Consider the following 22,599-nt stretch of genomic DNA (forward strand, 5'->3'; position numbering starts at 1 on the left):
GTTAACTACATTTAAGGCGGCAACTCTGAAGTTATAGAACAAAAATATAAAGTAATTCTTTAATCTCAAAAGAACTGCAAATACTTTGTTTCTAAACACTTTAATTACTGAGAACTTAAATTTAAGCATGTTAAGAATTAATTTTAAGATAAGTCATGTGGTGCAACCGTGATTTAAGGCAAAAAAAAAACTAAAATCATTTAATTTAAAATGAATATGAATGTGTACACAACATTCTTAATGTTTGAAAAATTGCAATAGATTTTTTTGCATTTTAAAATTGACCTGTCGAAAATACGTCACTGACCCATATGTGTAGTGACAGTCCCGAAATTGGAAGCAGTGTCTGTATTTTAATTATTAATCTATTTTTTACTTACGAGTCGGAAGTGTAAAAAAAAAATAAAATACGAGCCTGTTACGCAGTTCATATTTATTTAGCAGACTGAAGGGTCCTGTAAAATGTCAATCGAACCTGTGCAAATTGAATGCAGCCCCGTTAAAATTAACAGCTTATTGGCCAATTGAAACGTTGATGTTTTCATCTAACCTAATGGTAGGCTTTCCAACTAATGTAAATAAATATTTACATGGTTTAACAGTAGCAAATATATCCTCACGTGTCCCGCAAACTCACATTTCTTGCAACAAGGCAACCAGGTGGTCACCCTAATAAATGTGTGGTATTAGGCCAATCATTGACTGCGAACTGCTCTGAAATCTCACATTTAAATAAATCAGTTTTAACAAGTTTTAATAAACACATCGGTCGTATCGCGATTCGTATTCCAAAATGTAAGACCTCTTGAAACGATAATTAAGACTTTTGAACATATCCCAACATTTAATCCATCGAACAGATTGTAGAGTTCGATTAATGTGTGCGAAATACTGTTAGACAAGTATATTAAGCATCAATGATCATTTAGTCCAACATTTTTAAAAACGAAACGTTACTTCTCACTTACATGTCTCCGGTGCCGAACAAACACCACACCTCGCCGAGACAGAAAAAGAACTTCCAGTCTGCGAACCCTCCTAATGTATTCTACTTCTTCTTCTTCTTTAGATGTTTTATGGGGGTTAGCAAACCAGCTTAAATGGTGCATTTACCGCCACCAACTGGACAGGAGTGAGATGCGTTGACTGGGAACTGGGAATGAGCTAAAAAAAAAAAAAAAGAAAGAAAACCTTCCTAGACTATTATTCTGTTTAACAATCCTGTTTCATTTAGATACCAAATTAAATTATTATAAACCCTTGACTCCTTTTGAGCTTTTCGAAATATACACTGATGTCATTAATTCGTACATGGCTTAATGATTCTTTAAAATTAATTCTGTCTCTGTCATATTTGGTACATTGAATCAACACATTAAACTGTTTCTGGCAGGCCACAGATTCTCAGATTTCAGATTCTCTTTTCCCTTTGATGAACAGTGAATAAAGGGATGTGTGCCCTATTCAAAGCCTAGATATTGCAGAGTCATCCTTTCTGCTTCCATATAGCTCATTACCTTCTACCCCCACATATGCTGGAACCCATAAAGGAAATATTCACTCCTATTCTGCATATTCTGTAAAGATATTGTAGAAATCCATGCAAGATATCCTGCCTGGATGTTGATTTCCCACTGTTTAAAGTCATTAAAGCTGAATATGAATCACTAAATGCACAGGAGGAACTTCTTTCACCACTCTGAAGTGCCATTAAAATTCCAGTCATTTCTGCCTGACACAAGATCTGTAATTCTCCTTTTAATTGAATATTTGAAATGAAGAATGTAAACTGCTGCTGCTGTATGTCCGGGGTCTGGGTTCTTTGATCCATCAGTGAATATTGTAATATTCCTGATTTAAATGCTGCTTTACTCCTTTAATATGATGGTCTCCTTTGTTTTCAACTTATTTTGCAATGTCAGATCTATATCTGGTTTAGGTAAAAACCAAGGAGGAGTTGATGGTAATGCCACTGTAGGACTAATATTTATAATATTTATTGTTCTAGGCTTCTTTTTCCTACATTCAGTCCAAAGCTATTGATTTCTTTTTCTTTTTCATGTTCCCAGCATTTCTCTATGACATTTTTTACTGGGTGATTCTCTGTGTGTCCCTTAAGTGTGCTCCAGTAGTTATTTTTAAATTTAACGTCCAGAGAGGCATGCTATTTCTACCAGTATTACTGGGATAGAGGATGTTCTGAATGCTTCACTACTTATTCTTAAAGCCTGTGACATTTTTTTATGTGGATGCTGCTGCTGAGCTTTATATTATGCAACCATAATCCATTACTGATCTGATCATATCACAGTATATTCTTTTTAGTGATTGCAGACTTGTGCCCCAACCTACCCCTGACAGACATCTTAAAACGTTAACTCCTTTTTTTATTATTTTCTTTATATGACTATCAAATGTAAGTTTGGGCAATTGACACAAGGAACAAGGGAACCAATGAACAAACAGAACTCAGAAACACATGACCATAAAACAACCAATCAGCACATGACACATTGACTAAGGGAGCACATGGAGAGCAAGGGAAGCAAGACAAAAACAAGCAAACTACAAAATAAAAGACATGAAACATGAACACAAAACTACATTACAGATCCCCCCTCTATGGGCGGCTCCTGATGCCCAACAAAAAAAACAAAACTAGACATGACTAGAAAGTTCAGGAGGGTGGAGCAGAGGCGGTCTTGGGGGTGGGATGGAGGGCCAGGTCGTGCAAGGGCACAGGACCTGGACCACGGCATGGCATTGGCCGTAGAGCATGGGCGGACCTGGGCCGTGGAGCATGGGCAGACTTGGACCTTAGAGCATGGGTGGACCACTGTCATGGAGCATTGGCAGGCCTGGACCATGGAGCAGTGGTGGGACTGGATCATGGTGCATTGACAGACATGGGATGTGATGCAGTGGCAGGCTATGGAGCATTGGTGGTCTTGGACCATGGAGCAGTGGTGGGCCAAACTCCGCATCTGCTGGAGCTTGGTACCCATAGTCTCCCCCCAAAAAATCTATAGGGGAAAGATGAGTGGTCATGGCGTGACTTGACTCTGGCATAACATTCATGATGTGGAGAGGCTTTGGCATGGCGGCCATGATGTGGAGAGGCTCTGGTGCAGCAGCCATGATGTGGAGAGGCTCTGGCGTGGATGCGTGTGTGGTCCATACATAAAGGATAGCTGTGGCCACAATTGTGCTGAGGGCTCAGCCATCTTGGCTGAGGGCTCAGCGTGGCAGCTATCTTGTGAAGAGACTCTGGCGTGGTAAGCATGACGTGAACAGGCAGAGACTTGGCAGACATGATGTGAAGAGCCTCTGGCTAGGCAGCGGGGTTGGAAGAGAGTTCCTCATGGCCCTTTCTCTGGTATTATATCCTCATCAAAGTGTAACATTACTGAGAGACTGTCCACTCTTTCCTTATCATTAGTGTACTTCAGTCGTTTATCTTCAATCACTGAGGTGCCTGTTATGCCATTTATAATTGCTTCTTCAGAGACATTAGTGGGTATTCCTTTGATTACACCTCTAATCCATTTTTTTTTAATCTCCCACTGTTGAGCAAGTGACTTTTTGTCCCATCAAAGATCATACACCCAGAACAATGCACAATGTGTTTTTTGCTAGTTTCAGCCCGACGCAGTTATCATTTTCACATCTAGTGATGTTTTTTAAATTGCAAATGCATTTGGGGCCATTTGTGCACCCATGGGCGTGCTGGTCTGAAAACGAGGTGTGCTCAGGCACATTGTTGGCACATTGCTATTATGAGGCAACTGAAATAGACTGAGCCATTGACCAACTGAAACTTGGTCTAAAGTCAGTGGCACTATATATACAGTACAGTCCAAAAGTTTGGAACCACTAAGATTTTTAATGTTTTTAAAAGAAGTTTCTTATGCTCACCAAGGCTACATTTATTTAATTAAAAATACAGTAAAAAACAGTAATATTGTGAAATATTATTACAATTTAAAATAACTGTGTACTATTTATATATATTTGACAAAGTAATTTATTCCTGTGATGCAAAGCTGAATTTTCAGCATCATTACTCCAGTCTTCAGTGTCACATGATCCTTCAGAAATCATTCTAATATGCTGATTTGCTGCTCAATAAACATTTATGATTATTTTCAATGTTGAAAACAGTTGTGTACTTTTTTTTTTTTTCAGGATTCCTTGATAAATAGAAAGTTCAAAAGAACAGCATTTATCTGAAATACAAAGCTTCTGTAGCATTATACACTACCGTTCAAAAGTTTGGGGTCAGTAAGAATTTTTATTTTTATTTTTTTGAAAAGAAATTAAATAAATGAATACTTTTATTCAGCAAGGATGCATTAAATCAATCAAAAGTGGCAGTAAAGACATTTATAATGTTACAAAAGATTAGATTTCAGATAAACACTGTTCTTTTGAACTTTCTATTCATCAAATAATCCTGAAAAAAAATATTGTACACAAATATTTTGTACAATTGTACACATTAAATGTTTCTTGAGCAGCAGATCAGCATATTAGAATGATTTCTGAAGGATCATGTGACACTGAAGACTGGAGTAATGATGCTGAAAATTCAGCTTTGCCATCACAGGAATAAATTACTTTGTGAAATATATTCAAATAGAATACAGTTATTTTAAATTGTAATAATATTTCACAATATTACTGTTTTTACTGTATTTTTAATTAAATAAATGTAGCCTTGGTGAGCAGACGAAACTTCTTTTAAAAACATTAAAAATCTTAGTGGTTCCAAACTTTTGGACTGTACTATATATATATATATATATATATATATATATATATATATATATATATATATATATATATATATATATATATATATATATATATCCCTCTATGGTACGCAATATGATATCAATGAGGAAAAAATTATTTGTGTTGTTTTTCCTGCTTAAGATTGGACACTTTAACAAAATCAATAAACATTTTCATAATTTTTTAATTTATTTAATTTTTATAAGTTTGTTGCATCGAGGCAGCATTGTACCACAATGGAAAAATTAAACATTTGTCATTTTCATGTAGAAAAAAGAAATATATTTATTGAAAACATTGATTTCTTTAACTAGACACTTAAACAAATTTATATAGTTTTTAATGTATTAAAAGTTTTGTATTTAATAAAAAGTACAATTTTATAACCAGCTGTTGCCCTCAGGCAACATTGTACCATAGTAACACAAGTATTACCAAACCATCATATATTTATGTTATTATATCAAGTTATCATATCCATATTCATCCTCATCTCCATCTTCTCTCTCATCCTCAGTCTCTTCCTGATGGATTGTCACTATGATTTATCTTCCTCATCACAGTATGACCCCTCATTAACTCCTCATCCTCACCCTCATAAACTGGCTTTGCTACCTGTGTTTTATACCTCTTTAAAGTGCTATAGAAAATGTGTGGATCATAATATATGCAGATATGGTATGTGAATTAGTATTCTTATAAGTGCATTACAAAATCATGTTAAAATGCCAACATATTTAGATAATTTTAACTCTTTTCCTTACAAATACATTTGTATACAGATATACAAATGTATACATTTGTATTCAAACCTATTATGCCTGTATGGCCTTATGCGATTCCATTATGTTACAATGTTACCTTGGGGCAACATACAGTTTTTTGTTATTTTCTCTAAAACATTTGATGGTATATAATGTAAAGTTCTTAAAAATACTTCTTTACTTGCCAGTGAAGGTGACTCATATTTTTTGTGGGTGATTAAATTACGTACTACACAAATGAAAAAAGCACTTTTCAATGGAGAAAATATGGAGTCATGTGACATGTGCACATGTGCTGAAACAGGACACAAAATGGACCCCTGTTGGTTATGTTTTGGTCTTTTTTGCACTTTTATTGATTAGTATTTGAGTTATTCTGTCCTGAGATACGTTTGATCAATCAATTGGTGGCTTATTTTTTTTAAAACAAACTAAAATAGACCATGTTTACACTGTACCATAGAGGGATATATATATATATATATATGTGTGTATATTAGGGGTGTAACGGTTCACAAAATTCACGGTTCGGTTCGATGCGATACACTGGTGTCACGGTTCGGTTCGGTACGTTTTAGATACAGCAAAAAGAAAAAATTGGCAGATAAATTTCCTTTTTTTTTTATGTTTTATTTATTAAAACTAACAAAGTATGATTTTTTTTTTTAAATTGAACAATGATGGAGCTATACTTTACCCATCTTCTATGGTGTTTTCGTAGCAGCATACTGTATAACCCTTTGAGCGGACCGGTCCCACATATGGGATTTTTATTTCAGTGCCCCTGGGCGTACGGTCCCCACATAAGGGATTTAGAACGTTCAGCGACGTCACATAACTGCCAGATTCAAACTGTGCTTTCGTGCTCTGGCTGCGAGACGGACGCGCGCAGCTCTTGTCATATATCACAACTATGCAGTGTTTTCAGCCACATAACGTTTCTTTTCAGATTTCAGACATTTATATACGCATAAGCACCATTAAAACAATATATTTGGAGTTTATAAAATGCACACTGATGTCAGACATCAGTGGAAGGAGCAATAACAATCCATTCATATACAATTTGCCGATATTTATTCATATCATACACACATAATGGGCCCAAGTAACTACAAAGTTTACTCTATAGACCACTTTGGAGCAGACGTCACAATGACGTCACTTGCAGCTGCGCGCGCATAGTGGTTGCAGAAAAATAGCGGTAGCAATTGGAGGAAAATGTGCAAAATCCACAGAATAAGAGAAAAATGTTTTGTTGTGCCTCTGGATGTTGGAATCGGAATGCAAAAATATAGTCTTCATTTTTAAAGAAAACCATCGTTTAAAACGTCCTTTGAAGCTAAACGGAGACGTTTCACAGACTGGACTGATGACACCTGCAAGGATTAGAGCATGAATTTGATGTAAACAGTAAGTCTACATAATATTCACATATGCAGTTCAGAGGACATACATACATAGCAGTTACAGCATTGAAATAATATTTAAACCTATAACATTTCACATAGATAACTTTTAAACAGTCTATACAATTTTAATTTCACAATTCTGACTTTTTTTCTTGCATTTGCGTGTTTACTACTCCCAGTTCGGACTTTATTACTCGCAATTGTGAGTTTATTTCACAATAAAATTGCGGGGGGGGGATTGCGGGATAAATTGCAATTCAGAAAAGAGTATATCTCACAATTGTTTTTCTTTTTTTAAGAAATGTGAGATATAAACTCAGATTTGCGAGAAATAAAAGTCAGAATTGTGAGATATAAACTCGAAATTAACTTTTTTATTCTTTTAATTAGTGACAAAAAAAACAAAACAAAAAAAAAAAAAACAAAGTTGTACGCGTCAAGAGACTTATACGCTTTTAGCTTCTCCTGAGTATACACTTGAGGTGTCAATCAGGTAAATATATATCTCTGGCCACTGGATGCTTGGCCATTTCGTTTCGTCATTTAACCACTGACAAGGTGCTATGGCAAAAGGATCCGTAAGCTGTATACCACTCGGTAATGTTATTTTTTTTTAAATAACAGTGCTTATCACTGGGTGAAGCTGCTGATATGCCGACAACATTTTTAAAAAAAAATAACAAATCAAAATATTCTATAATGTTCCTAATCTTAACTACTTTGAACTGCTTCGTCGTAACTCTCAAGTCGTACTGGTTATCACTCCCGGGTTTTCTGCAACCATGATGCGCGCGCATCCCGAATGTTTACAAACAGTAAATAGGCCTATTATTCCTCCAGTTCACCAGCCACTTACTTGCATATATTTTGGGAGAAAATTATGAATTTACCTGCTGTAAATCCGACTGACAGGACTCAGGAAACTGCGGGGCAAACTAAGATGGCGGCGCCCATCTCGCGTTATAGATCAAGATAAAGATCATTTATAAAGGCTTTTAAACGACAAAACACACTAACTTACACATATTTGAGGATCGGAATATCAGATAGTTGATAACATGGTAAGCAAGTTTGTGAATATTTTAAATAAACAAGGAAAAACAAAATAATAGCGATCCATCTGTCATACAGTGTTATTGTTGCTGCGCTCAGCGCTAATGACACGCAAGACGCGTCGCTATGGAAACATTAAAGGCAAAGAGGCTGAATAGACCCTTTTCACATGACGTCACACAGCTTCCGTTAGGACTATTTTTTTTTTTTTTTTTTTTTTTTTTTTTTTTTTATTGAACATTTCAAGATTTACAAACAAACATGGCTGCATAAGATCAGTTTCTTCTAGTAGAATACAGACAAGATATAGCCTGAGGGAGCAGCACTTAATACAATCAGGAAAATATTTGCAGTTTTAGTAACAAAAATAAAAATGATTTTCAAAAAAAAAAAAAAAAAAAAAAAAAAAAAAAGAGAGATTGTAACATGACATAAGGGGAGGATTCAGTCATTGTTTAGCTATTAACCTCAGTTGGGAAGTGTTTTAGGGTATCAAATATTTTTTGTGCTTTAGGACCTTTCAAGATTTTTAAAGATTTCACATACAGTTTAAATTCATTTAAAAAAACAATAAATTTGGGAGATGATTTCACAGTTCTACATTTGTGAATGAAGAATTTAGCTAGACATATGATTGTATTAATACAGAGCTCATCACATTTGTCTTGCAATATCAAACCAAATGTTATGTCGTCTCTAGAGCTTCCGTTAGGACTCGAAGCAGTGTATCCTCACTTCCGTCAGCATAGTGAAATACTAGCGCGACTCGAATGAAGTGCACTCAATATTTGTACATATGCCACAAATGTGGTTAAAGGATAACTGTAGTCGCCTAATTCCATGTACATTCAAGGTGAGGTATTTGGCAGCCGCAGATCTCAAACAAACTTACCGATCGGCGCGATTTGCTGCTTGAAGTCGGAGGAATTGAATACGTAACAGTTACTGAGGCCATGCAATTTGCTGCCCATATCTTGCAAACTTTGCTGTCTTTATTGCAGATGAAGCTGTTTATATACATTTGTGAAATAAACGCATGTTTCCAACATTTACATGTGTAGCAGGGATATGTTGTTACACCAGATTATAATTCATTTTTGTTATTTTTTTATATATATATTATTTGTTTTTATTATTAATGGTTTTGGGGCATTTTATTTTGAAAATGTTGCGTGCTTTTATTAAATGTTAGGTGTGTTCGACATCGGCTGCGGCTGGATGTAACCGATCGGCGAGATTAGCCGCGTGCAGGCGGGGAGGAGCTGAAAACGGAGACGTGAAGTCGGACACGCTGTGGCTCCCGTAGTTTGCTGCAATTACGTCAGTCATGGCAGATCACGTGGCGTTTGCTTACTTGATCGCAGACGAGCTGGAAGCAATAGAAAATCCATTATTTTTGCAATACATTGAGCACGATGAGCAACGAAGGTGAGTAAAGGTTAAATGTAAAAAGTATATTTTTAAACAAATTATAGACACATTATCAATTTAGCTTTAAAGTTACTAGACCTATACCTAGAATTGGAAAATTATATGTTGAATAAAAATACTGTATCGAAAGTCTAAAGTCTTTGCAATGATGTAATGGGTGTTTTTTTGTAATCAATAGCTCTTGTTGCTTGCCTTTTAACAATAATTGTTATTATTTTGGTTTAATTAGAGAGAATGACTCATTCTGACAGATAAATAATTGAGTTTTACTCAAATTTTAACACTTCTGTATAGACTAATTATTTAATTAAAATACCTATTCAACATAAAACACTGATAATAAATGTTTGACTAATGTTACATGTGTGTTCAGGTAGGCTACATGTACTGTATATAGTGAGTACAATTCCTCTTGTTCTTATATAGAATGGTTCCAAGAATAGAGAATTTTGTGGAGGATGTTGTCCCTCTCTACAGTCTCTCAGAATTCAGAAGTCATTTCAGGCTTTCCAGAGAACAAGTGGAGGTTTGTACTGGACTGGTTAATATAAAATTCATTGAACTATTACAAGTGTTAGCATGTTGTCTTGATTACCTATTTTTCTACCTTTGCAGGATGTCATCACTACCCTTGGTCCTGTGTATATGAATTTACAACAGACCAAACTGCCACTCACGAACAGTGTTCTTGCCTGCCTTTGGACATTGGTGAATCAGGAGTCATATCGTGGGGTGGCAGATAGATTTAACATGTCAAAATCCACTCTTGCCAAGCATCTCCATGAGTTTTGTTACAATATTAACACATACATGGCCCACCACATATCCTGGCCCAGAGGTCAAAGGCTGAAGATGTCAAAGTTAGGGTTTGACACAGCAGGTTTCCCCAACACTGTATGTGCAGTAGATGGGTGTCACATTCCTATAATGAGACCCCACTGTGATAATCCCCTAGCATACATGAATAGGAAACAGTTTTATTCTGTAAATTTAACTGGGTTTTGTGACAGTCAGCGGCGCTTCTGTCACATTAGTGTGGGTCACCCTGGGAGTTGGCATGATGCCAGAGCATTTCGATTCACAGAAGTTTGTCGTGTTCTTGAAGAAGATCCTCATTCACTTGTTCCACAGGGAATGCACATAATTGGGGATTCTGCCTACCCTTTGTTGCCTCAACTTATGAGGCCTTATAGAGACAATGGCCACTTGTCTGCTAGGCAAAGATATTTTAACAGAAAGCTCAATGCAGCTCGCGTGGTCATTGAGCATGCATTTGGCATTCTAAAATCTAAGTTTAGGAGGCTCCATTACCTGCAAATGAGAAGCATTTCTAATATCAGCTCAGCAGTCTCAGCCTGCTGCATTTTGCATAATCTTTGTTTAGAGCCCAGTGATCAAGTAGTTGTGGTAAGTGATGGTGTTGATGATGAACCATACCCCCAGCAACCCCACAACACTAATGCATGTCATTATAGAGACCAGATTTGTGGCCAGATCTAACTTGTATGTGTATAGTTAACATACAAAACAAAAGATGAAAAGTAAAGATTTGAATGTTCAGAAATATTCAAAAAATGATAAAACAAACAAACAGATTTTGTGTTGAAATAAAGAAATTTGTTTTATTGAACAAAATTAGTTTGTCATTAGAAATTGTTATTTGGGGAAAAAAAAACATAGGACATTTTGGGGAAAGGTGTAAATCAAAAGAGATAACATCTTTAGATTATAATTTTATTGGGGTTCATGTGGGTTCTGTAATAGATGCATAATTTGCTCTTGTCTTTTCCCCATTTTTTTTAGCTCCTCCACAATTGTTCCCAAGCTGGTCACCATCTTTTTTTCGAAGGACCTTCTCCGCCTCTCCTTAAGTCGCCGCCATCTCTCCAGATCTGGCCTTACCAGGGACTCAAGCACAGCAGTCCTTCTCTCTGCATGCTCTTCATAAGCGTCCAGGAATTGTAAGGGTTGTGGTCGTCTTTGCCTTCTTGTGATGTTTGCATTTTGTATGGTAGCAGTTCCTGGCTGTTCATCCATACTAGCACCTACCGGCTGGTCTTGAAGAGAAGACGTTGTGGGCCTGCTTGTGGAAGAGGTCTCTTCCAAACCCAGAGGTGTGGAGTGAATGGTGCCAGGTGGTGCAGTACCGATCCCCGATGACCCAAATAACTCATCCATTAGCTGGTGGGGGTGGATGTAAAATGAAAATGACCAATGTTTCAGTCTTGTAACACATGACAATGTTATTTCAGAAACAAAGTAAAGCAGTCTTCAACTTACTGTATAGTACTCCCAGGTGATCTTCCCTTCCCCAGTTGCACGGCGCCTGTCTTTCACTCTCTTATAAGTAGTTAACATGTTTGCTAGCTTTTTTCGAATTTTCTCACTTGACAAGTTGTAGCCCTTTAGTGAGAATAAGTTTTGTATTTTTTTATAGAATGCCATTTTGTTCCGAAAATAAAGGTGCTGATGAGTTTTTGTAAGGTCCAGTAGAAATAGTGTCATTGTATGTGTTATTTCTGTAAAATGGAGGGGATAAGGAGAGAAATAGATCAACAAAGAAAATTATGTAATTTAACAACAGTATTGCCATTTATCTTCCTTACAGTATTTGATGCAATACCTTGAGATTCATGCCTGTCTGACTGGAAGGAAGGGGATGAAGGTTGAATGGATGCTGAAGGGTTTCCACACACTGCACCAGGTTGCAGAGTGGAAGGTGGTGGGTCCTTGACAGTGGAGGTAAGTAGTACAGGGGGCCTAGTGGTAGTAATGGGACACTGGCTGGTGGATGGTGGAGGAGGTACAGGGGGCCTAGTGGTAGTAATGGGGCACTGGCTGGTGGATGGTGGTTTCACAAAACTGAGGTTTAGGGGTGCCGGCGACCTAGTGGAGGTAGTGGGACATGGAATAGGAGGTTGGAGAAGCTTTGCAGCACAAGCTGGGCCACTGAGGAGAGCTGTTTGGAGATGTGGTCAGTGTCACTCAAGAATTATTTCCTGTATATTCTTGTTCATTAAGTAAATGTGTACCTTTTGTTTCAACAGCTGATACTTTCTCCATGACAGAGGAAAGGAACATTTGATCTGGGGGAATAAATGATAAATAAAACACTTGCACAAATCATTGGTGACTTGTAATTATTTCACAGTCATGTGGTTTACTTACCATTTTGCATCCTTTCAGCAATGTCCTTGGAAACCGTTAGCATGACAACATTGCCTTTGCTGTCTAACACATTAATGGTTACGTTGTCCATTTTGTTGTGTGTTACACAGGGTAATGCAGGTTCTTTATATATCCTAAGGAACCATGGGACCATAGCCAACACCTGTTCCATTCATTACTTATAGTTAGCAACAATTGCAATTACCATTTTAAGTCCACTTTCAGTTTTGGCTCAACATTTGTATCAGTGACTTCCATTGTTTTCATGATTTAGTGATTAAGTAACTCTATGTATTAATGGTATTAACACGCGTTTAAGATGTGTGTATAAGTGGTGTTTTGGAAGGGTGTCTTCCAAAACAAGATAACATATTGGATATATACTTTAGCAGTATGACATAGGTGTTTCTGCTAATACAAAATTATAAAAGTAACCTATAAAAAAATTCCCTGGTGGGTATGTGTTTTTTAAGAAGGTTTCAGCAACAAGATTTACAGTACCCTCCAGCTGAGCTCTTTTTAACATTTTAAACATAACACCATTGATTTTCATATACAGAAAAGCACAATTCTGTTGGATTTATATTGTGATTTAGACCAACTATTTGAAAATGAACAGAATGTTGTCAAGTTGTTAAGTTGAAGTTACAGCAAGTTGTTAGCAGTTTGCTAACCACATGCAGGTGAAGTATAAACACAGCAAAATAAACTAGAGAATATGAAGAAACCAAACAAATGGAGGAACATAATGTATTATGTATCATTTGTATAGGAGCATACATTTATGACCACATTAGATTGTATGTTTTTAAGATTAACATTTTAGTTATTAAAAATGCTCATTTGAATAGGTTGCTGAATACTGTAAAAGGTCTGTATAAAAAAGAAAGTCATGCAAAATAAACATACACAAACTCTATATTAACAATAAAGTAAATACAGTAAAACAATATTTAATAAATATGATTTATAAGATGAAGACGACATAAAAACGTATTGAACTGATTTAAAAGTCCATATGAGAATTTCTGAAACTGAAGTCGTCGCAATAAACTTGAAACGCACGTCATCGGTGTCATCAGTGAATCCAGCCAATCGTGGATCAGTTGTGTCGTCATCAGAACCTGTGCAGCCGCTCTTCAGAAGCTGCGCTGGCTGAGTTCTCCGGCTACTCTCGAATCGCTCTCGCGGTACTTTGATGGCACACGTCACAGTCACGTGGCGTCAGCGCTGTATCAAGTCGGACAAAATTTCTAACCGGCATGCACTGCTTCAAGTCAGCCGACGATCGGTCTTTGCGGCGCTGCATCAAGTCGAACAAGCCTATGTGTACGTCGGCTGACGTCATACGTAATTAAGGCGTTCAAAACGCAGCGCAATCTGAAGTTCGTCCTCTTCAATGCCATCAGAGAGGAGAGGCAAAATAAGAGCATTTAAATAGCAATTGTGGATAACGGTGCCTGTCTGTTTACTTGTTTTGCTGCACAGGCACTACAATTAAATCCTCCCCAGCTAACAATTTTTGGTTCCCAGAACGTTCCGGGAACGTTCGTTTCTGGTTCCCAGAACGTTCCCGGAACGTTCCCAGAACAAAGATTCTAACGTTCCCTGTTGGTTCTCCAGGAAAGTTTTCTTTACGTAAATAGAACGTTCCCTTTAGGTTAGGGGAACGTTCCCGGAACGTTCCCGGAAGGTTCTGGGAACGTTCCGGGAACGTTCTGGGAACGTTGCGGGAACGTTCCGGGAACGTTCTGGGAACGTTGCGGGAACGTTCCGGGAACGTTCTTAGAAGGTTCCCAGAACGTTCTCAGAACGTTCCCCTAACCTATACATCCAGATATTCAAATAACACAGTCTACAAAAAATAGTCTACTTAGTTTATTGCTCAAAAATAAAAGAATCATACGAATATATTATTACAATAAATTTCATTTACAGAAACAATCTATAAATAAGTCATATACATATTTTTTTAAACAACACATATCATACAATTCCATTGAAAACATTAATAACCATGAACATGAAAATTCTAAAACTTTAAGAATCATAATAATTTAATAAATGTTAACAGTTCATATATCATATGCGAATTATTATCAAATATATCACGAGAAACTATAGTCATTGCTTATTGTTCAGAAAACATAAGAATTGTTTGAACCATGAATAATATTATTAAAATAATTATTATCGAATATGAGAAACTATAGTCATTGCTTATTGTCCAGAAAACATAATAATTGTTTGAACCATGAATAGTAATATTATTAAAATAAGTTTTATCAAATATGAGAAACTATAGTAATTGCTTATTGTTCAGAAAACATAAGAATTGTAAGAACCATGAATAGTAATATTATTAAAAGAAATATAATTTGTATTTACAGAAACAATCTCTATAATCTATATACATAAACCATGAACATATTTTAAACAACAAATACAAAATTGAACGTAACAATCATGAACATGAAAATTCTAAAACTTTAAGAGATTATAATAATTTAATAAATGTAAACAGGTCATATATCATATGCTAATTATTATCAAATATATCACGAGAAACTATAGTCGTTGCTTATTGTTCAGAAAACATAAGAATCGTAAGAACCATGAATAGTAATATTATTAAAAGAAATATAATTTGTATTTACAGAAACAATCTCTATAATCTATATACATAAACCATGAACATATTTTAAACAACAAATACAAAATTGAACGTAATAATCATGAACATGAATATAATAAAACTTAGAGTTATAATAATTTAATAAATGGGCTATATTATCGTATACTAATTATTATCAAATACATCATGAGAAAGCCACATGTTACTTTAAACAACATATTTACACATCATATAATGAAATATGAAAAAAATATTTCACCACACATCTTCAATTCCCCATCATCTGCAAATCAAAAACAAATACACGAAAAGGACATGAGTCAAATTATAAACATTTCACTGTGCTGTTGAGTAATAGTTATGTCATTGCAGTTTTGCCGATGTCTTGTGGACTTATGCGCTGATATTATGATATGCATTGTAAAAATACATCACTCAGGTAGTACTGATATATGATACTACATAGGCTATTTTATTTCCCCTCACACTACAACAAATCTTTAAAACTTAATAGTATTATTCAGAACAGAACAAGAATGAAAAATCTAATATATAAACGTCAAGCCAAAATGAATTCATTTAAAACTTGAAACAGAAACCGGCGTTATAACCTACCTCTCTCATTTGGCACAAATCCAAATGTTATATCACGATGTATTTGGATGCTAAACTATAATTTAAACTCTGTGATTGTACACAGACTATTTAAAATGAGCAGTGTAACTTTTTATATAGTTGACTGTATTTTATTTTGACAATGAACAGGCTGCAATGTCAAGTTACTAAAAATTCTTATGTTGTGCGTGCCCGTGAGGCGCCGGCGCTATCACTTGAATTTTCTTATAAAAGCGGAAAAAACTTAAAATACTTAGAAGTTTATGGTCATAAGAGTAACATCATTCATTCGAATCTGTGAAGGGTTAGGCTTATTATTTTTGTACACTCACAATAAAAACAAAACATTGCTTGTAAAATAAAGAAAACAAAAGTAATTTTCGGCCGTCTCCTTTTCCTTTGAGCTTCTCAAAAATGAACCGAAACTCAGCATATAGTCTATTACTTGTCGCATTTTTTTCTTTCATTTTTTTTAATCTGTTAATCGTTTAAGTGAAATATATTTCGCGTATAGGCATAGGCTGTTTATTCCTTTTATATGATTTTACCCTATTTTTTTCTCCGAGAAGCGCTGCCGGTGCGTGATGATGATGATGAATATGAATCCTCGTGTTCTGTTGTTTATTCTGCTATTTGGGACTGTATTGTAGGCTAAAACTAAACCCCTGGATTTTTTGTCTTCATTCTAATTTTGTTTAATTATAATTTAGCATAATCTTGTCGGTTAATGAAAGGTGAAAGGATAATGATCGCGTCGGTTGAAAGTCAGGGGGAAAAAACGAAAGGATATTGACAAGGCAACATTTCTCATTTTCGTTTAGTTTAGGTTTTTCAACTATTATTTATATTTTATTATATTTCAGGTTTATTTCGATTAGCATAAATGTTTTTAATAGTTTTAGTTTTTGTTAGTTAACTATAATTGTTACAAATGTAGCGCAAAAGCGCAATAGGCTAGTGGCCATAGATGTGCTGGATGTGATGGCGCATGAGAAATATACGCATGACAAAGCAAGGAAGACTGTTCCAGAAGTCGCGATACAGTGTTTGGGTTAATTATTAATAACTGTGTGGATCCATTTGAGAAAACGAGTCTCTAATTTTTCATTACTTGTTTAAGATTTATTATATATGCGAATATTTAGAAATAGTCTAGTTTTTAGGTCATAAATCTACTCGATAGAATTGATGAGTCATGCCATGATATAAACTGAATGTCAGAGTCATACTGAGTAATAAAAAAGAGCCTATTAATGACAAAACAATGGTGTAGGCTACCACCAACTCTTACTGACATAGCATTGATAATTGATAATCTCAAAACAAAATTAGCATTATTGCTTACCATTTTAAATGCCTGTGTGGGGCAAATTTTAGCACCATTGAAATAAGGTCTTCCACGTCAGCTGCCTTTAAAGACCTAAAAAGCTTTTGCGTTGCTCCTAGAAGAAAGAATAACATAGAACGTTGATTTATGTGAAAATTGGTGTTAGATTTGAGATATGGTACCATAACAATATTTATTTTATTTCAAAGTGCAAAATACAAAACAATGATTGATAGTAGTTGTGGAAAAAAACTTGCCTATAATTATATCACAGATAATTAAGTCTTTGAAGGCTAGTTTCCCTTTTTTCCCTTTTAAACTGTAGGCACTCAAGACGTTGTTTGATGCAACCTTGCGCAATTTTGCGCACGGCTGCCCCTGAATTTGTTCCTCCAAGCGATCGAAGGTAGTTCATCTGTTAGAAAACAAACAAACAAAAAAAATCATAATTAAACAACACTGTTATTTAGAATTTTGCCATTATGATAGCAGCTGAAAGAGTGTTTTGTTTGTTTGAATGAATGGAAACTGTTGAATCCATGGCCGATGTGTTGAAAGTTTTTAAATGAGGAAGGGAAAGAGAGACAGAAGCGCGTTCATCTCCATTGTTAAGATTTACTGTACTTTGCAACAACACCTGTTCAAATAGATTTTATTTTGAAATGTCTTTATCGTAATTATAGTTTTTAATTAATTGCTTTTAAACTTAACAAATAACTTCTGTTTAGGGTTTGTAACTAAACAAATCAATACATTTCATTTTAAGGCTTTCGCGCAACTTGTTTCCGTCACAACAAGGCAGACATGCACAGGTTTACTAAGAGCAAAAAATGTAAAATCAATAAGATAACTGAGGAATTAGTCATCAGATGCCATGTCCGTTATTTGCAGCAAAAATCTGCAAAAATACAGCAAAAATCTGTATCTCAAACAGATTAATTTAAATAAGTTATTTCACCACCTGCGTGACATCATTAACTAACGTTTGCATCCGTAGGCTACTATGTTAGTTAAGCTGGAGATCAGGGCTGGATTTCCCGATAACGTTGTTTCTTAGCGCGCTACGAAGACTCTAAAGGTAGACCTTAACTGAAGATGTACCGTTCCCCGAACTATACCTTATGAGGTTGCTTAAGGTATATCTTCTTAAGTGCGACGTTACCAGGTGCTGTCCATGGCGGCGGTGCTGAATTGGTTGATATCGATGGCTCGAGAATCGATAATTCACTCTATACAGGGTCTGCTTCACTGCGTTATGTGAGAAATCAGTGTTCTTCATAAAAAGAAGTACTTCGGAAGTAGAAATTGCATTTATCAGGACTCATGGGATGTTATAAAATTAACCCAAATTGCAAACTAAATCTACATTGTAATTTATCTACATTCTGGGGGCGCGGAGCTCCATCAGCGTGAGTTTAAGGCGACCATTATTTAGAACAAAGTTTTAATTCCTTGGAGACGCGTCATGCAGCTGACAGACATGTAGGTGTCGCGTTTATATCGTTTATTTATTTTTATTTTTTTATATTTACAAACTTGTTAACTATATCATGAATTTTATGATATATTCCGATTGTAAAATATGTGGAAGTGAATGTGTTTTGTTGCGTGATGAGTTTGCACGGCAGATAGAGCTGTCGGATATACGAAATCTTCCCTGAAATACATATAGCCTTAGTATGTGGCCGGTGAACAGGGAGAAGAATAGAGTAAACTTTATTGTTTCATAAACAATGTGTATCTGATATGAATAAAACACTTCGTCAAATTATAATTGAAAGGGTTATTGTTGCAGCTTCCGTAGACATCAGTGTAATTTGAATTTAACAAATTATAAATGTCTTTTTTATGCAGTAGCCTTCTTAATTCAAATGTGTATTTAAATGTCTGAAACCTAAAATAAAGAGCGATGAGGTTAAAAACACTGAATAGTTGTGATAACGTTATGACAAGCGCAGAGCGCGCGTCTGTCTCTGGATCAGCGCTAAAGCCCATTTGAATTTAGCAGTGATTTTTTTGCATTTTATTCTTGCCATAATCCTAATCAAACACTGGGTGTATTACAGCTTCAGAATTATATTCGTATTGACTGTCAACAGTGATAAGGTATAGCTAAGAGTGGTCCAGACCAACCTTACGAAAGTATGACTTACAGAAGGTATACTTAACTAAGAACGTTTCGGGAAACACATATTAACGTTAAGGTACAGCTTAAGGTATAATTTAAGAGCGACGTAGAGTTAAGAAGGTTTCGGGAAACCCAGCCCTGTTCCTTAGGAGGTTGCTTAAGGTATATCATCTTAATTGCGACGTTAGGTGCTGTCCACGGCGCTGGTGCTGAATTGGTTGATATCGATGGCTCGAGAATCGATAATTAACTCTATACAGGGGCTGATTCACTGCATTATGTGAGAAATTAGTGTTCTTTATAAAAAGAAGCACTTCAGAAGTAGAAATTGTTATTTTTGAACAGTTTTAATTCCTTTGAGACGCGTCCTGCAGCTGACAGACATGTAGGTATCGCGTTTATATCGTTTTTTTTATTTTTAATTCAAAATATTCACCAACCATTTAACTATAACTTAAAAACACCGAATAGTAGTTGTGATACATGACAAGCGCGGAGCGCGCGTCTGGCTCTGGATCAGCGCTAAAGCACTGTAGATGTCGCAGATAAAGAGCATTTTCTCGCTGAATATTTTGGTCACTTGAAAGTTTATTTTTGTTATAAATGTTGTTATAAATAATTGAATACTTGTTTGGGTATTGTATATTTTATTTGCATGATAGCTAGCAATAGTGACATCTAGTGGAGTACATGACTAGCGTTTGATATGTGACTTTTTTTTGCTGCGTGAGCAACGGAAAACATGAGGTGATGACACGAATTGAGAGGTGATCTGATCTGACACAAAGATTGAGAATTTGATAAGAAGATGTCTCATAATGTCTCCTGGATCCTTATTGGAAGGCACACGGTATGTTTGCTTATATTTTGTTCATAATTTAAGGTATTGTGTGTATTATGTTTAATAAGCTATATGGGCTTAATTGAACGACGTCATGGCAAAATTCACTTCACAAATTTGATTGTAATTTGTATTTATTTTCAGTTTTTTTCACGGTGTTCATTTGATGGGTGATGTCGACTGTCTCTACTCCTAAGAAGAAGACAATCAAAGGCATCAGTTGAACCGTGTTTTTTCTAATCACAGAGAAAAAAATCAGGAGCCGTTATATATATGAATTTAGCAGTGAATATTTGCAGTTTATTTTTTTGCCATAATTCTAATCTAACACTGGGTGTATTACAGCTTCAGAATTATATTCGTATAGACTGTCAACAGTGATAAGGTACAGCTAAGAGTGGTCCTAACCAACCTTACGAAAGATAGTTGTACATTTAAGTGACTTATGTATTACCAGCTTGGTCCTTTTGTCCTTATTTCCCAGTTCTGTGTTTAGTGTATCCAGCTCATCCACAGTCTGGCATGGTCCATTTTCCAGGATGTCCCCCCCTTCCTCAGTCACTGTCACCGTCCCAGCAACAGCAGCCAGTATGCTTCTTTGCATCGCTAAGATGTCTTGCTGGGTTTCTGCAATGTCTTGCAGTTTTTGCAAGACTTTTGTGCGATAGTCTGTGAAGCAATATTGCAGATTGGTACTTGAAAATACAGTATAGTGTGAAAAATCAAAAACGTGACTTACTCTTTGTTGCTGCTTCTGAAGAACACTGGGGCTCTTCTAAGAGGAGCTGTGAGGCAGCTGTGGCATTACATTAGAATTTACTTTTCAAAGTTTAGAAGTAAATCACTCTATCTAGAATGGTTAATACAATAATATAATAATATAATGAAATTTTGTAAAATACCTTGAAGGGGTTGTGCCATACACGATAGCCGGGATGCTGGCGGTGATGCTTCTGCTGCAAAAATAAAATCCAAACAGACTTAGCATTCATAAGTTGAAGGGATAAGTATACATAAAAAAGAGAGACAAGTCAAAATGTATCTGTTGCCAGTGAGAAGGCAGAGAGAGAAATATTTTTTTTTAATTATGTATTTATACTTAAAAATATATTTGTATATTCTACAAACCATTGTCCAGAGGCTGAAAATTGGAGAATGGCTTATCTGTGAATATAAAATAAAAAGGAAAAGGCATCTAATAGGTTGGTTAAAAGTTATGTGTTAATCATGTTACATGTTTAACAACTTACATTTGGGTGGAAGAGGTTTTGAAAGGGTTTTATTCTCAGTTGGGAAAACTCTGCTATCATCTAAAATTAAAAACAGAGTTCACAAATAGAACTGAAATTAATAAAACAATTATGACACATCGTGCACTCCATAATGTTTGAGATAAATATATATATTTTTTCTTAACCCTTGTGCGATCTTTGTTTGGGGTACATTCAGGGTCTCTCTTTAAATCACTTTATAAAAGACCCACATTTCTAACTTTCATTCAAGTGGATAACATGGATAATTTGACATGGTTTAGTGTAAGATTTTTGCCCATCTTTTGGAAAATGCAGTTTTAAAAGTAAAAAAAAATCTTTCACCAGTAAATGGCTGCAGAGCTCCACCTTTTGATTTGTGCTATTTGACTAACTGAAATATATCTTTTCACAAGTTTTTTTTCAGTTGGATTCATATCTAAATATTATGAAATCACAATTATAAGAATAAAAATTACTTTTTGTCAAAGTTTATCTTTTTTTTTTGCTGATTTTTTTTTTTAATAATCTTACATTACGATTAGACCCTGCTTAGAACATGGACAAAATTCATCCTCAAAAACATTATTGAATACTTACCATCTGAGGAGGAATCTGTTTCAGACAGATATCTTGTTGGCTTTTTGTGTGCCCTCTTTTTTTCCGTTGTGGAGCTTTCCTCTGTTTCAATATTTGAGGTCTCCACAACACGCCTGCATTTCTGGACACCTTTGGTGTATGAGTCTGGAAAATATGTTGTTGGTGTAAAGTATAGTTTTTTTCTTTTTTTTAAAGCAATTTTCTTGATAATTAGATATGATTTTAACAATCCTCACTGTACTGAAGATACTGTAGATTAATTTAAATAATGCAAAAACTATTAAATTACCTGTTCTTAGCCAGATTTTTGTTTATTAGACACCGCCTCCACTTTCCTTTGTCTGGCATTGTGCAGTTTTTTACAAGCTGCCTTATGTTTCCAAATGTCCAGTAACAGAACGTTCCCTGAAAGAAAAAAAGGGGTTGCTTTACCATTCTTGAACAGACATTTATACTGTAAATGATAGCGAAAGCTTATTGAAACCAAAAACATACCTCTTTGGTCTCTTCCAACCACGAGGTTGGGACTAGTTCCACTGCACTGTCCTCTGTAAATTCCACCACTGCATATTTTTTTGTGT

General features: G+C 35.5%; 1 protein-coding gene and 1 long non-coding RNA gene across 7 annotated transcripts; one reads left to right on the top strand and one right to left on the bottom strand.

Annotated features, from left to right (window-relative positions):
• Nucleotides 1-8,773: 8,773 nt before the first annotated feature.
• LOC137037549 (uncharacterized) lies at nucleotides 8,774-13,183 on the top strand. 6 transcript variants are annotated; one of them, XM_067411603.1, is made up of 5 exons: nucleotides 8,778-9,451; nucleotides 9,881-9,980; nucleotides 10,070-10,162; nucleotides 11,258-11,415; nucleotides 12,063-12,586. In XM_067411603.1, the coding sequence occupies exons 1-5, from the start codon at nucleotides 9,351-9,353 to the stop codon at nucleotides 12,067-12,069; spliced, it is 459 nt and encodes a 152-aa protein (XP_067267704.1). In that variant the 5' UTR covers nucleotides 8,778-9,350; the 3' UTR covers nucleotides 12,070-12,586. The 6 variants fall into 6 exon arrangements, 3 of the variants coding, with proteins under 3 accessions (XP_067267703.1, XP_067267704.1, XP_067267702.1); XM_067411602.1 differs by having other exon boundaries at nucleotides 8,774-8,876; nucleotides 9,216-9,451; nucleotides 10,070-12,571; XR_010897290.1 differs by having other exon boundaries at nucleotides 10,070-12,196; nucleotides 12,502-13,183.
• Nucleotides 13,184-20,697: 7,514 nt separating this feature from the next.
• LOC137002105 (uncharacterized) lies at nucleotides 20,698-22,599 on the bottom strand. The gene is made up of 8 exons (XR_010891770.1): nucleotides 22,514-22,599; nucleotides 22,308-22,423; nucleotides 22,019-22,162; nucleotides 21,419-21,478; nucleotides 21,297-21,332; nucleotides 21,071-21,124; nucleotides 20,908-20,964; nucleotides 20,698-20,837 (listed from the first exon to the last, which is right to left on the bottom strand). It is a non-coding gene; the product is annotated as an uncharacterized lncRNA (long non-coding RNA).

Source organism: Chanodichthys erythropterus, chromosome 15 (genome assembly GCF_024489055.1).
Source record: "Chanodichthys erythropterus isolate Z2021 chromosome 15, ASM2448905v1, whole genome shotgun sequence".
Classification (NCBI taxonomy): domain Eukaryota; kingdom Metazoa; phylum Chordata; class Actinopteri; order Cypriniformes; family Xenocyprididae; genus Chanodichthys; species Chanodichthys erythropterus.